The sequence below is a fragment of the Ovis canadensis genome, chromosome 25, assembly GCF_042477335.2.
Source record: "Ovis canadensis isolate MfBH-ARS-UI-01 breed Bighorn chromosome 25, ARS-UI_OviCan_v2, whole genome shotgun sequence".
Lineage (NCBI taxonomy): Eukaryota > Metazoa > Chordata > Mammalia > Artiodactyla > Bovidae > Ovis > Ovis canadensis.
Window position 1 is genome coordinate 57,709,628 of NC_091269.1, and position 14,286 is coordinate 57,723,913.

At 49.5% G+C, this 14,286-nt stretch overlaps 1 protein-coding gene across 1 annotated transcript in view; it reads right to left on the reverse strand.

The window, feature by feature from the left end:
- Positions 1-635: 635 nt before the first annotated feature.
- Positions 636-14,286, reverse strand: part of GRID1 (glutamate ionotropic receptor delta type subunit 1) — a 686,487-nt gene continuing 672,836 nt past the window's right edge. The window contains exons 15-16 of the mRNA XM_069572268.1: positions 12,452-12,692; positions 636-1,306 (exon numbers count right to left, since the gene is read on the reverse strand). Coding sequence (XP_069428369.1) covers positions 878-1,306; positions 12,452-12,692 — 670 coding nt within the window. The 3' untranslated portion in view covers positions 636-877. The remainder of the gene's footprint in view (positions 1,307-12,451; positions 12,693-14,286) is intronic.

Genomic DNA, 14,286 nt, shown 5'->3' on the forward strand with positions numbered 1-14,286 from the left:
AAGCCAAACCCACCTCTGCTCAGCCTCCCTGAGGCAATTGTGGGACCCAGCCTCTTCCTCCCAGATTCCATCACTTGTGGATGTTTCTTATTAAGAAAAGAAAGTCAAACACACACACACACACACACACACACACACACACACACAGAACAAGGCCAACAGGATAACCCTAGAACACGTCGGCCTCCACGTCCTCAGAGTTGGCTGTATCGGCCTGGGTGCTTCTCTTGGCCCACAGCACACCGTGATGTGAAGGGGGGTGACCAGCAGGACAGCTCCAGTCCCGGGAGCCTCCTCAGTCCCAGGCTGACTGGCACAGGGACCCAGGGGTCAGGCTAATGCTGGTTCGAGGGTCACCCTTTATCTACGTGAGAGGACTAAGGGGAAAAAGGCCAGGGGCATAGGAACATGGCAGGAACCAGGAGACAGGGAAGGAGGCAGTGCCCCAGGCTGCTCTATAAGGGACTGGCTGGTCACCTTCCCCTCTGCGCCAGCAGGGGGCGTCCTTTTCTGATCACCCCTCCTGCCCTCGCCCTCAGAAAGGCCCAGGAACAGGGGGCTTCTTTGGCACTTCAGAATGATCACAAGTAATTTGCCATTTTATTCATATAGAACAAAATTTACAAAGTCATTCATACAGGTTTTTTTTTTTTTACTGACTTCGAAAATTGGGAATATTCAAAATACACTTTTACCCCACTCCATTCTGTCATTATTTACACGTATATACAAGAAAAATGAAAGAGTCTCTGTGTGTGTGTGTGCGTGTGCACGCGCACAGGCACACGCGTGTGTGGTTTGTGGTGTTGTTTTCTGGTATTAAAAAGCTCTGCTGGTCGGGTGGGTGGATGGGCGGGCAGGAGGGCAGGCGGCGCGGTCAAATGGAGGTGCCATGGGAGGTGTCCAAGGCCTCTGGAAGGACGCCTCCAGGCACGGGCTGGAAGGACATGGGGATGGGGGTCTTCACGGGGCTCTGGCGGAACAGCCCCCCGTTGGGCGACCTGTGTTTGCACTGCATGGAGGGCATGGTGGCCGAGCTGCTCAGTGGCAGAGGCAGGTTGCTGCTGGGCCCTGATGAGAGTGTCCGGCTGGTGCCGTGGCTGCTTTGCTCTGGCAGGAAGGTGCTGACCGAGAGCTGCGTGTTCTGGTACTCTCGAGTGGGCTCCAAGGCCTGGCTGGGAGCCAGGCCCCCCATCTCCAGGGCCGAGAGCTCAATGGACGCTGGGGAAATCTGCTTGTGAGCAATGTCTTCATCCATTAGGCTGTTCATGCGCCGATGGACCTGCTCCAGGTTCACTTCTTTGTCCTGAGGGAGAGCACAGGAGGAGGGTCAGGCCAAGCCCTAAAGGGAGCCCCAGCTGGCTTTCTACAAATTTTGGGAGGCTGGAGAGCGCAGCTTGCTGGGCAGTAAGGTAAAGTGGGCCCCCATTCCTCCCACCTTCCCCCAGCTGCATGGCCAGCCCTCCTTACCTGGGATACCGGTAACTTAGGACACTGCTCCCAGGTAGAAAGGACCCAGCAAGAAGCGCTTTGCAGCATTTGCCCCTCAAATGCACTCTGCTCAGGACCAATCACACCCAGAGGCAACCCTTGGGAGAAGATGCTTTGAACAACTGGCAGAAGCAATGGAAGAAAGGAGTCCCATGGAAATAAAAAGGTGTGGTCCTTGAGCCCCTGATATGCCCCATGGATGTGCAATTTAGGGTTTACAGTGCTCAGAAGACCTGGTGTGATCATCCCCGCTGTACACAAAAGGAGGCTCGGGTTCAGGAAGGTCAATGGCCTCCCGAGTCATAACCCCAGTGAGCAGCAGACGCAGCAGGGGAATCCTGGAGTACACGAAATCTTCAGAGATGCTGGGGAGGGGGCCTGTCCCTGTCTGGAAGCTCATGTGGCTGGGGGCCTGGATGAGGATGGGGCATGGGATGGTGAGGAAAGGGAATTCCCCAGGATCAGCTGTCATTCCTGATACTGTAAAGGTTTGAGGCTGCCGAGATGGGTGACCCTCATAGCTGATTCTCCATGTAGTGAATTGCACACCTGACTCTTTCGCCATAAGGGGGATGGTATCAAGGAAAATATTTTGTTTGTTCAATTATTGATTGGCTTAAGAAACAGAACAAATATCACTGGTATTTTGTCTTCAATGTCAGAATAAATCAAATAGGCCAAACTACTTGAAAGCTCCTTAAAGACAAAGACTATATAATCTACTTCCTCAGTTTCTCCCCAGTGACTTGGGGTACAAAACCAGATGTCTGAGGAAGAGCCATACCAACCCCTCAATGAGGTATTAGAAGCTGCAGTCCTATTTTCAGGCAGCATTAGGGCCTCTGTGTCAGGCAAGGTTAATCCCTCCACCTATGCGGCCTTGGTGTCAAACTCCAAGACAAGTACCATGTCTACGCTTTGCCCCAAAACAGGACATCACAGGCTGTCTAATGCCAGTCTTCATACAGCAGAGAGAGGAACCTGTCCCCTGCTAACCCTTAGGCTTGTTAGGAATAACCATGAAAGGTAAAAGTCCTGAATATGATTTCAAATGGAGAAAGAAGGAGCCACACAAATCCAAGGACCAGTTCAGCGAGTCTCTGGGCTCCTCTAAGGCTGGTTCCCCAGGAAGAGGCAACCCCAAATAACTGGCCTGAGCTCCCCTCTCAGAGCAGGGCCCATGGGGCTAACCCGCATGGAGTCTCATCCCAGGTCTCCTCAGACAAGGAAGCTGCCTTTGCCGTCCACTCTGTGCCCCCAGTGCCCTCTGGCCTGGAGGAGGCAGTGTCACTGCTCTCTACCACCTTGTTGAGGCCATGACCGGCACATAGGCTTGGCTTCTGGTGGGAGATCTGCTGTCTTCCCCAGAACAGGAAATCTGACAACACTCAAACGACAACGAGGAGCTCATTCCAGGCCATGAAAAAGACAGAGGATGAAGAAAGCCAACTGGTGTGATGGTGAAGGTACGATGGTGAGGAGATCGTGCTGTGGACAGAATTTACTGCAGAAATCACTGACATGGTCCCAGCGGCAGAGCCAGGATTCCAGTGAGTTGAAGCCCCACATAGCAGAGCTCAGCTTGCTGATGCCGGCAGACCAGCTCCAAGTATAGGAACGTCTGGGTGGCAAATGGGTGGAACTGGGGGAAGGGTACTAGGGCTTTACTTAGACTAAATATGGTACATACAATGTCTTTCACGGACTCCAACAGTTTGTAAAATGTTAACAAACCAAATCCAAGTTCGCTTCTTAATTAAGTTATAGCACGGTTAATCCAGCTCTGTGCTATCTTGGTCTTTTCCCTGTGTTGTCTATATGCTTTGTTCCCATTTTTGAGTATTTGAGCAAACTCTGGGAGACAGTGAAGGACAGGAAGCCTGGCATGCTGCAGTCCGTGGAGCTGCAAAGAGTGGGACACGACCTGGCGACTGAACAACAAGCTGTTATGTTAGACGCTGGCTGTTTGACTGCCATCAAGCATCAGTTCTCCCTTCCCAAGAAGACCTTATTTTATTTTGTCTCATTTTTGGGAACTGCTTTTTCCCCCACTGGATAACAGTGTGGCCGTTCCCTGTCTACCTGTAGCTAAAAGGCAGGAGCATAACCCAATTAAGGACAAGAGAACTGGATCTGAGTTCTGAACAAAAAGACAAAGAGATGGAAGATGTTCGATGGTCCGTGATGGTGACAGTTCAAGAAACTTTACACTGCCTGATCCCCCTCCTGGATCTCGCCTCCCAGCTCTCCAGACAAGCCTGGACTTCTGTGCATCGCCGGGCAGCCTTCCCCAGCCTTCCCTTGGCTACTCTGAGCTCCTGATGAGCTCCTGACGCAGCGTGTTCGTGTGTGGCAGCCAGTGCCACAGCTGTGTTGGTAAATATTTGTATCTACAGGCTATTTTCACTTCAAAATAAATGAAGGACACAAGACAGATACCAGAAAGCCTGGAAGCTGGAGAAATTGAAGGAGAATTTCAGACATTTCTAAAGTTTAATAATACAAACTCCCCTTCTCCCTGCAGCCAGCAAAGCTGGAAGAATGAACAAGCCGAGTGCCTTGGCTGGCAGAGCCTTTAGCTGATGAAGGAAATTGAAGACCAAATAAGTGGTCCTGGGATCACTGGAAGAACTAGTTAGTTGCATAATCTTGCTTTTACTTCCTTTCTATGTTCTTTTCAGGGCTTTAAGAATCCTTTTGAGGATGGAAATAAGTAGTTCAAAAGTGGACTAATTTGGAGTAGGAGGAAAATGTCTTGGTCCCAGCTGTATTCACTCTGGAATCTGGCCTTAGAGAAGAGCTGGTGGCCGTTTAGTCACTAAGTCGTGTCCGACTCTTGTGACCCCGCTGGACTGTAGCTTCCAGGCTCCTCTGTCCACGGGATTCTCCAGGCAAGAATACTGGAGTGGGTTGCCATTTCCTACTTCAGGGAATCTTCCCAACCCAGGAATTGAACCCAGGGATCCTGCATTGCAGGCAGATTCTTTACTGACTGAGCTACAAGAGAAGCCCCCCATCTCTCTTAGAGAAGAGAGCTTGGCCCTTCTTTTCATAGTCAATGGAACACTCAGCCAAGACAAGTGTTCAGGAGATGTTCCTCATGTTGTTGGGGTCTATAGGTAGAGAAGGGATAACTTCCTGCCAAAGAGGGAGACAGAGCTGAGAATGGGGGGCCCTCTTACCTATTGCCAGGGAAGCAGAGAAAAGGAGAGCTTTGAGGGAAGGCAAACCAACCAACATCTTCCAAAGAAACATTTGTGCACAAATGAGGTCTCTAAGACGAACTACTTTAGCAGTGAAGGACAAGGGAGAGAGGTTTGGTGGGTAGTGTTATAAAAGATGTAGGTCTCAGGCACTAGTCTAGCATAATAGTCACAGCTCTGAGGGGTCGGCCAGGTAACAGCAAAGCATCTAGACCAGCAGTCCCCAACTGTTTTAGCACCAGGGACTGGTTTTGTGGAAGACAATTTTTCCCTGGACCAGGGCATGGGGGATGATTTTGGAATGATTCAAGTGCATTGTATTTATTGTACACATTATTTCTATTATTATCACATCAGCTCCACTTCAGATCATCAGGCATTAGATCCTGGAGGTTGGGACCCCTGATCTAGACCGCAGTGTGGATGTGGAGAAAATCCAATTACCCTAGAGTCAGGATTTTGGAAAGAAAGCACTTGAATAAGTAGTGTTTTTAAATCCATATTTTTTCCTGCCTCCAATTAAGGACAAGTGAAGCAGTTTCAAGGAGGTTGCAAAGCTGTGCAGTGGGTCTCATTTCCATTGAGGTTATTCATTAGCCTATAACCCCTCCACATCAAGACACAGAGAAAATGTTCACTCCGATTGAACAGACTTTCCAAGCCGACCTTCCTACTCCAAATGGCAGTCAAGAAATCCATTCCCTCCACACAAGTGGGACCTCATTCTATTCAAAGTCTATTACTGCGGGTAGTGCCTGCTCAGTCACTCAGTTGTGACCGACTCTTTGCAACCCCATGGACTATAGCCCACCAGGCTCCTCCCTCCTTGGGATTCCCCAAGCAAGAATACTGGAGTGGGTTGCCATTTCCTACTTCAGGGGATCTTTCTGACCCAGGGATGGAACCTGAGTCTCCTGTGTTTCCTGCGTTGGCAGGAAGATTCTCTACCGGTGCACCCCCTAGGAAGCCCATTACTATTGGCACACCCAACACAAAGTCACACCTGGAAGAAGAGGGTGCCATCTTGAGCTTCCTACATCGGATGTTTAACTGCACAGGAAAATGAGTAGGCTTCCCTGCTGACTCAGACAGTAAAGAATCTGCCTGCAATGTGGAGACCTGGATTCGAGCTCTGGGTAGGGAAGATATCCTGGAGAAGGAACTGGCAACCCACTTCAGTATCCTTGTCAGGAGAATCCCATGGACAGAGGAGTCTGGTGGGCTACAGTCTACAGTCTACCAAAGAGTCAGACATGACTGAGACTAACACACACAAGGCAAATACCTCCCTGGAAAACACATGTGGCCCATTTCTGAGTCTCCCAGTATGTTCCATCAGGCATCTGTTTAGGAGGCCAGAAGGGAAGTGCAGGCAACGGGAGAAAACCACCTTCTTTGGAAACTCTGAAAACACTGTCTTCTTGGACCAGATTGAGTCCACATGAAGTCATTTTTGGTGCCCTCCTGGCCAAGGAAATAGGAGGCAGACATAATCTGCCTGCTCAAGGAAAGAGGCAGGAGTGATTTGAATAATTATCTATATTTTACACAAAATGGGGCATTCTATTATGTTATGCAAATTCAAATAATGGACTTTTTTATGTGCACTACATCAGTTTACATCCTCATTATCTCAAGGTTTCGGTGTTCAAGCAGGTAATGACAGCTGTGGAAAGAGACTCGGAAGCTCGCTGTGGCATCCATTAATTTACTGTAGGCAACTGACCTAGTCAAACAGCCCTGAATAGGACATAAAATTCACTGACGGCATTTATTCATGAATCCTGCTGAATTCCAGCTCCGTGCTGGAATTAAACATGATAGCACACGCACCAGCAGAGGTTACTGGGGACCCTCTCGCAAGCATTGTCTTGCAGAGGGAGAAAGTTCTGTAATTGAGCCGCTGTTCACCAATGTGGAAATAAAACATTGTACTGGAAAGCAGTAATTAACTCAACTATCATCTGTGTAACAGCAGGCTACACGTGGGACTCATCAGAACCGACTTCGGAGTCCGGCAGCTCCCACTTTAAGTTAGGCCGGAACAAAACGGGATTGGGGACTTCCCACCTGACAAGGATGGTTGTAGGAGGTGATCTCCTGTTACTGCAGACCAATCAGGTGGTAAATAAGACTCAACTGACTGGGAGAAACACCATCAATGTAATCTTCTTAAGTATTGCTCCAAAGAATTGCTCAAGCCCAAAGGACTGGCTGAAGTCTGGGAGTAATGACTGGGTAAAAGCAAAGAAGCTGGGCTTTAAGTCCGTGAAGTGGCCGCAGGGTATGATGGGCAGTCCCTAACTTTTTTGGCACCAGGGACTGTTTTCGTGAAAGTCAGTTTTTCCATGGATCTGCAGGGAAGCATTTCAGGATGATTCAAGCTCATTACATTTACTGTGTACTTTATTTCTATTATTACTACATTAGCCCCACCTCAGAACACCAGGCGTTAGATCCCAGAGGTTGGGGCTCCCTGTTGCAGAATGTTGTAGGAAAGAATTCTGGTGAGCTTAACTGCAGATTTTGTAGAGGAGGACTGTGAAAGGAGTCCTCCTCGTATGTAGTAGCAGCAGGTACACATGGTGTAAAGGGACCTATTGAGGATACACAGTTCTACAGTAAATGGAGCACCAGGATGACAGCCCATGTGTGCCTGGTTCCAAAACCTGAGCTGTTTTCCGCTCAACTTCCCCTTGGCATGACAGTCTAGAGCAGTAGTTTTCCTCCTTGGCAGGCTATCAGAAGCACATGGGGAGCTTCTAGAAATTACAGTTGTCCTCAACTGCCTAATACAACCCTTTGGAGAATGGAGCCCAAGTATCCGTACTTCTAAAAAGCTCCAGGATGGATCACCTCTGATGTGCAGCCAGAATGGAAAGCCATGGATCCAGGCGCAACAACTCTACAACAATTTAACATTAATAACGTTTTCCTTATAGGATCTCAGACTGGTTCACTCATTCAGTAAACACTTTGGAACTCCTACTACCAGAGGAGCTCATGTTCCTCGTGAAGCATCCATCTTGGCCCCTGGCACATAGAATTTGCTCGATATTTTATATTCATGACCTCTTAATGAGAGGTCTCACTGTTTCGGAGACTGAGCAAAGTGATGGGAATGCAGAGGTGAAGCGCCAATAGAATTGAAGCAGAGACAGGCAGGTAAACCATCAGTTGTAATTCAGAATCACACCCAACGTGAGTGTATACACAGGGAGGTCAGGAGGCCCGTGGTGATGGGAGAGAGGAGGTTCCACAGAGGGGAGTGATGTGTGAGTTGGTTCTGATATACATACTGGTGCATGATAAGTGTTCAGTGACCTCTTACTAAAAGGCACACACACTCACTTTCTTACCCTCATGCCAAGAGATCCGATTAGTAGCAGTGTAGCCACTGGGCCAGGCTCAACAGTCAGAAGCTTTGAACCCTTCTGGACTGGGGCTAAACCTAATCCCTCTGGGGTTCAGAGGATGTAAATACCTAGCTAGGAGCCAGGATCCTGGCTTAGGGAGAGTTCTCAGTTACACCCTTCATCCCCAAACCATCTGGAAAAGCCAAGTTGGGACCCCTGCTCCTGCACACTCCCAATGCCAGACCCAGAGGCGGACACATAATCCCTATTCCGGTTCTGCCCCTATTGCTTCTGAGTCCTGTTTCTCCAGGGACATGGACACCTTCCTTAACTGTTGTGGAAGAGAATCAAAAGAGTGAAGAAGATAACATGGGAACCTGAGACTCATGTGGGGGCCTTGAGGGAAAAAAAAAAAGACCCAGGTTCAGCTTTGAATCCATGGAGTGGGACCTGGGAGTCCATATCTCTAATAGTGCCACAGAGGCAGATCCCAAGTCTGGTTTGGGAAGGCTTCTTAACCTCTCCCCATCTGAGACGCAACAACAGGGATGCCAGGTCATGAGCTGTCCTATGGGGAGGCCCATGTGCAAATCTGCTGATGACCTCCAGTGAGGACATGAAGCCTTCAGCCCAGTGGCCCACAAGGAACTGAATCCTGTCCACACCATGTGAGTGAGCTTGGAAGTGGGTCTGTCCCCAGTGGAGCCTTCTGAAGAGACCCCAGCCCTGTGAACAACTTGATCACATCAAGTGAGACACCTTGAGACAGAAGACCCAGCTAAACTGCCCTTGGGTTCCTGACCCACAGATACTCTGAAATAAGTATGTCATGTTTTAATCCAATAAAATGAAACATGTACTTTTCCTGGCATAGAGAAGGTACCCTAAGATGTGACTCCTCTTCCTCACAGCCCTTTCTGCCTATCACAGGGTCCTTGAGAGGGAGCAACCACTTGGGCACCATCCACCACGCACGTTCCCATGGGTCAGATGCTGATTACGGAAATTTACACATCATCCCTCGTTGAACCTCAGAGCAACCCTGTGAGGCTGGCATAAAGGAAGAGGGCAAAGATGCACGAGAGGAAGTCTCTACATGCAGTTGAAGAAGCATTCGAGGATGGAGGTGGGAAAAGGTGTTCATTCGAGGGGAATGTCCCCAGCAGCGAATCTCCCCCGGAGAGCAGGAGCGCATTGTGGGAGTCTGCAGATAAAAGCCAGCCCGCTGGCCAGGATAGAGGAGCCTGACTGCTTGCCCCCTGCCCTGCCTCTGTCAGGCCCTGTCTGCACTGGAAGCAGGGCCTGGGGGAGAGCAGACATAGCCAGAAGCAACAAGAATTCCAAGCTCCCAGCCCAGTGACAGACGATTCATTCCCCCACTTCTCATGTCATCTCTCATTTGTGCAGTTCTCATCTTTATTTCATGAATATTTTATTCTCAGAGCAATGGCTCCACTTCCCCCATAAATTTACAGGGTGGCTCTTTATTGCAACTGCGGAGCGGGGTGCACTCACCTGCACTGGATAACTACATAATCGTCTGATTCCTTAGGAAAAAATATGACCTCAAATCCACATGAATATTAAGAGGCTGAACGTACATTACTACTCTTCTCCAAGTAGCTGTCTAAACTCTGAAGACGTCGTGGCATAAGCTGATAAATACGGCTAGGACTCCACCCAAAGACAGGTTTCTGGCTTTTAGGAAATACGGCCAATGGCCCAAAATGAAGCATTCTAAGCTCAAGCAGACACTCTCACCTAATTGCAAATGCTGCTCCATAAAATACAGGCAACCAGTAACACAAAGTAGTTCTGGATTAAATACCATCATTATTTGTCAAAGGTTTTAAGTATATGCCTCTAAAATCTGTAGTCTCAACCCTTTTCCTGGGTTCTATTCCCTGTGATGAGCTATAAAGCCTTTGGCCTGGCATCTAGTCCTTTAGACCGAGTCTCTGCTTTGCACTCCAGCCTCCTCTACTCTAATTTCCTTGCTGATGCCCCAGAGCTCTGGGAGGTGGGATGACTCTGCCTACCCCATGCTGGCCACCCTACTCCAAAGGCAACATCTCCTCTTCAGCTTGAGGTTCAGTACCGATCCTTCATCTAACTCAATTCTAACAACCCCAAGCCCCAGGAACTCTTCACTGACCAGCGTCACTACCCTCTGTAACCCTACCATGTCCCATCTGGGCTGGGTGCCCCTGAGCCCTGGATGGAACCTGTAGTTCATCCCAGGATGGCGCTGATCAATGGACAATGGAAACCACTTGGCTGACCTCTGCCACATCTGCCCACATGGAGGTAAGCCCCCTAAGGACAGAGACTGTGTCCTTATAGGCATACTTATTAAAGGAAGAAGAAGAGAGGAAGGCAGAGATTTCATTTGAAAACCAGAAACTCATAATAACAGGGGAAAACTGGAACATTCCCTCCCTTCACCATGTAACACCCAAGTGGGCTGGAGGAAAGGCAGCTGTGTTTTATTCAATCTGCGTCTGCATCGACTCTCTTTCCTATCTGGAGCAGGCTGGCATCTCTGGACAGAAAGTTTCACACTTTCTAAGCACTGCATCCTCTTGGGTCTGAGACCCTGGCTTGTGTAGAAGCCAAACAGGAAGAAGGGATACTTTTCAGGCAAGAAAGGAGCTGTTCCTCTCAGCTAGCTCATCTCATGCTGTCCCTGGCCTTCCTGTCCTTTTGCCTCTGCCTTCTATGTCTCTCAAGTAACCCCCCACCTGCCTCCCGCTCCGCCCCCCGTCACCTCTCTCTCACAGCGACAGTTCATCTGGGTTGTCCAGGCTGGATCTGGCACTAGATGCTGAACCAGGGGATGCGAAGAGACATGACTGGAAGCAGACGAAATTGCCTCTCACAGTACCTGCCTCACAAGGGACATTCTGGAGGAGTGGGCCTGTGTCTTCTGGGCTCCACACTGCCTGCAACATCCTAGCACGGTGCCGCCATGACAGCGCATTGCTCAACCAACTGGAAAACCTGTCCTCCCCTAACCAAAGGGACATTCGCTAAAAACGTCACTGAAAATTTTCCAGTAGCAACAGAAGCTCAGGACAGAATCATTCACTCTTCTTTTCAGTGGGCTTTCCTCAAATATTTCCTTCCTTCTCTTATGGCCTAGGAGTGACAGGAGAACCCTGAGTTTGTGGGAAACTCTAGCCTTGCATTCCTTATATGGAGGTTTACAGGTGATGTGAGAGAAAGATGGATGTCCTCAGAACATTTCAGACATGCTGAATCAAACAGCAAGCTCTTTCCAGGAAAATCTAGGTATGACAGCAAAGAGCTCACTGCCTGCTGTGAATGGTGGGTCTGCCCTCACTCCCAGCCGTGCCAGGGACTCTGTTACAGACTGATGTAGGGGGGCATGGCCAGTCAGCCTTTCTAGGATGCAGAGATGGTGTCTATGGTGATGCTGCCTCTTTGAACATCATGCTGGTTACTTCATTGCTCCTTGTTTGAAATTTACACCTGCTTGTGTCAACATCGTTTATAAGCAAAGCTGTGATTCTGGAAGTAGCTGAGATGTATGTGTCAGGTAATGAGAGTGCTACGCTGGAGTGGCTGGGCTTGTGCTGCAGTGCCTGGGTATAGTTTCAGCCAGGAGAGCATCATTACCAGATGATGCACCTTGCCACCCTCCCTTAGGGGCACTGGTTCCAAGAGAACTTCCATGAGGACTTTATACTCCACCCTCCCCAGCCCCGCCACCCCATACCCCCAAAATACTGAGCTTGAAAACCAGCAAAACCCCAAAAGAAGGAAGTGTGGAGGGCAGAACCAGCTGTGGCTGGCACACACAGGGAAGGAAATGTGCCCAGAAGCTGGAATCAGAACAAAGCCACAGTGGTCCCTGTGCTGGGTGTCCCTGGAGGGACAGAGGCAAGGCTGGGCCCTGCAAGGAGGAAGAGAGGAAAAAGGGATGATGAGGGGACGGGAGTCGATCCCCCTTCGACATGCTGGGAGAGCAGGGCTCGTGGCCCTGGGTGAACAAGGAGAACCAGGAAGGAATGCAGTTTCCTCTCTTACCCTACAGCTGGTCTCTCCAGGTCAGGGTGGAGGCACATGGGCGGGGCAGGGTGGGGAAGGGCTCTCTGGCGCTGCTCATGCTGTACCCGCTCTACAGATAGATACACGACTTTAGTGGCCATGCCTGCTGCCTCGGCATTTTGTTCAAGCATGAAAACACCCCCTTCATTTGTCCTGCGGCTTGCAGTACAAAATAAAACAATGTCACCATTCCCCAGTATAAAACACTGCTGTGCACAGACAGGTGGTTTGGGCAAATACTATCTGGAAGAGAACCACCCGCCAAGTCGCCCAGGGGGCCTTTCCTGCCTCTAGGCTGCAGAAAGGAGAAGCAGGGCCCAGGAAACGGACCTCTTTGGGGGTCTCCTGGTGGCACCGGTTGCTGTTCCACCACAACTCCAGGGCAGCCACCAGGCAGGCGAGGAGGAGGCCGATGGCCAAGATGCAGAAGACTCCAGCGAAGCTGTGCAGCTTGAGGGACTTGCCATCCGCCTGGGCGCTGGCGTGGCTGGTGAGGTCGCAGCGGCCCATGTGCGGCCACCACTTCTGCTTGAGCACATCCAGGTCTCCAGTGTCCTGAAGCTCCAGGATCCTGCAAGATACACCCCATGTGAGCCACAGCGCTGGCCTCATCCACACATGCCTGGGACCCTGGTCCCTTCCCCACTGTGCTGGCCCCTCCACAGACAACACTGAACCATCAGAGTGGCTCTCTGTCTCCGCTTTTCACTTTCCATTTCATTCTCCACTCTGCTGTCAAAGCACCTTTCTCAAAGCACTTGGCAGATTTTGTCATTCTCCTCAGAGCTCTCATGTCCTCTCCCACCCTGTCCCACTGCCCAAGGACAGAGTCCAATAGCAAACCGTGTAAGGATCCTTCATGTGGGAGCCTGGGGCAAACTCTGAGGATAAAATCAGGAAATTACGGAAATGGATGATGCAAACCCTCAGACTGTGGACCTACTAAAAGGCTCTCTTTCAAAAGTCAATTCACTACATCCTAAGTCTCTCCTACTAGAATCCAACAAACCATTCATGTATTCACTCATTTGATTTGAGGAGCATCTGGTTTGTGCCAAGTACAACATTCAACGCTGCTGAGAGCACAGTCTAGACACATCTACTTGGACACTGAAACAATTAGATGAATCAGTGTAGAGACAGAAGCTGTGATCAATACAACAAAATTCAAGCAGAGGTGTGACGATAGGGTGCAGTGGGAGGATGGCCTGGACTGGGGGGTGTGGCGAGACCTCGTCAAGGAGCCAACAGTTCACATGAGTTTCACATACCTATGTGCCGGGAAATCTCCTAAGTGCTTGACAAACTGTTTAATTCTCATGTCGACCCTTTGAGAAGGCTACTTCCATGTTCCCATTATTACAGAGAAGAAAACAAAGGCATAGAAAAGTGAACTCTGGTGCCATATTGACCCACAGCCCTTTCCATCCAATACTGACATGAGAGGCCTTTTATTGAGAACATAGTAGGGACTGATCATTTTATATTGTTTTAATCCTCACAACAGCCTGCAAATCAGTTTCTAGGTTTACAGATGGAAGACCTGAGGCTCAGAATCTAGATAACTTGCCCCTAGTTGCAATTAGCAAGGGGTAAAGCAGCTGTTCAGAGCTGGATCACACTGACCCAGGGGGCCATGCTCTTTCCAGAACTCCAGGCTGCTAAATGCAGTCAGCCTGCTCTCCTCTCCAAGAGTCAGTTCCGGCCTAGGGCATGCGAGCCTGGCCAGAGAGGGGCCGTAGGGCTGGCTTCCTGCTCCTCCACTCACTAACTGAGGTGTCAGGCAGGCAGCTTCACTCTGCTGACGCTTCCCTTCTTCCTGCTCTTTATAACTGTATGCATTTTTATGCCCAATATTATTCCAAGAAGAATGTAAGGCAATGTATAGGAAAACAAAGACTAACAGAAAAATAAGCAGATTCAAAGGGAAATTTAAATATGTAAGCAACAGAGGAAAGATAAAACAAGCCATGGGCACAGAATGACTCCTGGAACAAGGCTAAACTAACGCACACCATAATAATCTCCACTCCTGCCTGTGAGTAAACCCAAGCGATAATAGCCACTTCCTGAAGCCAGTCCTTCTATTTTCCAGACAGATATAATTGCAGGTGCTTTTCTGTAGTCAATAGCCGTGGAGCCTGCTACACAGTAGGTGCTCTATA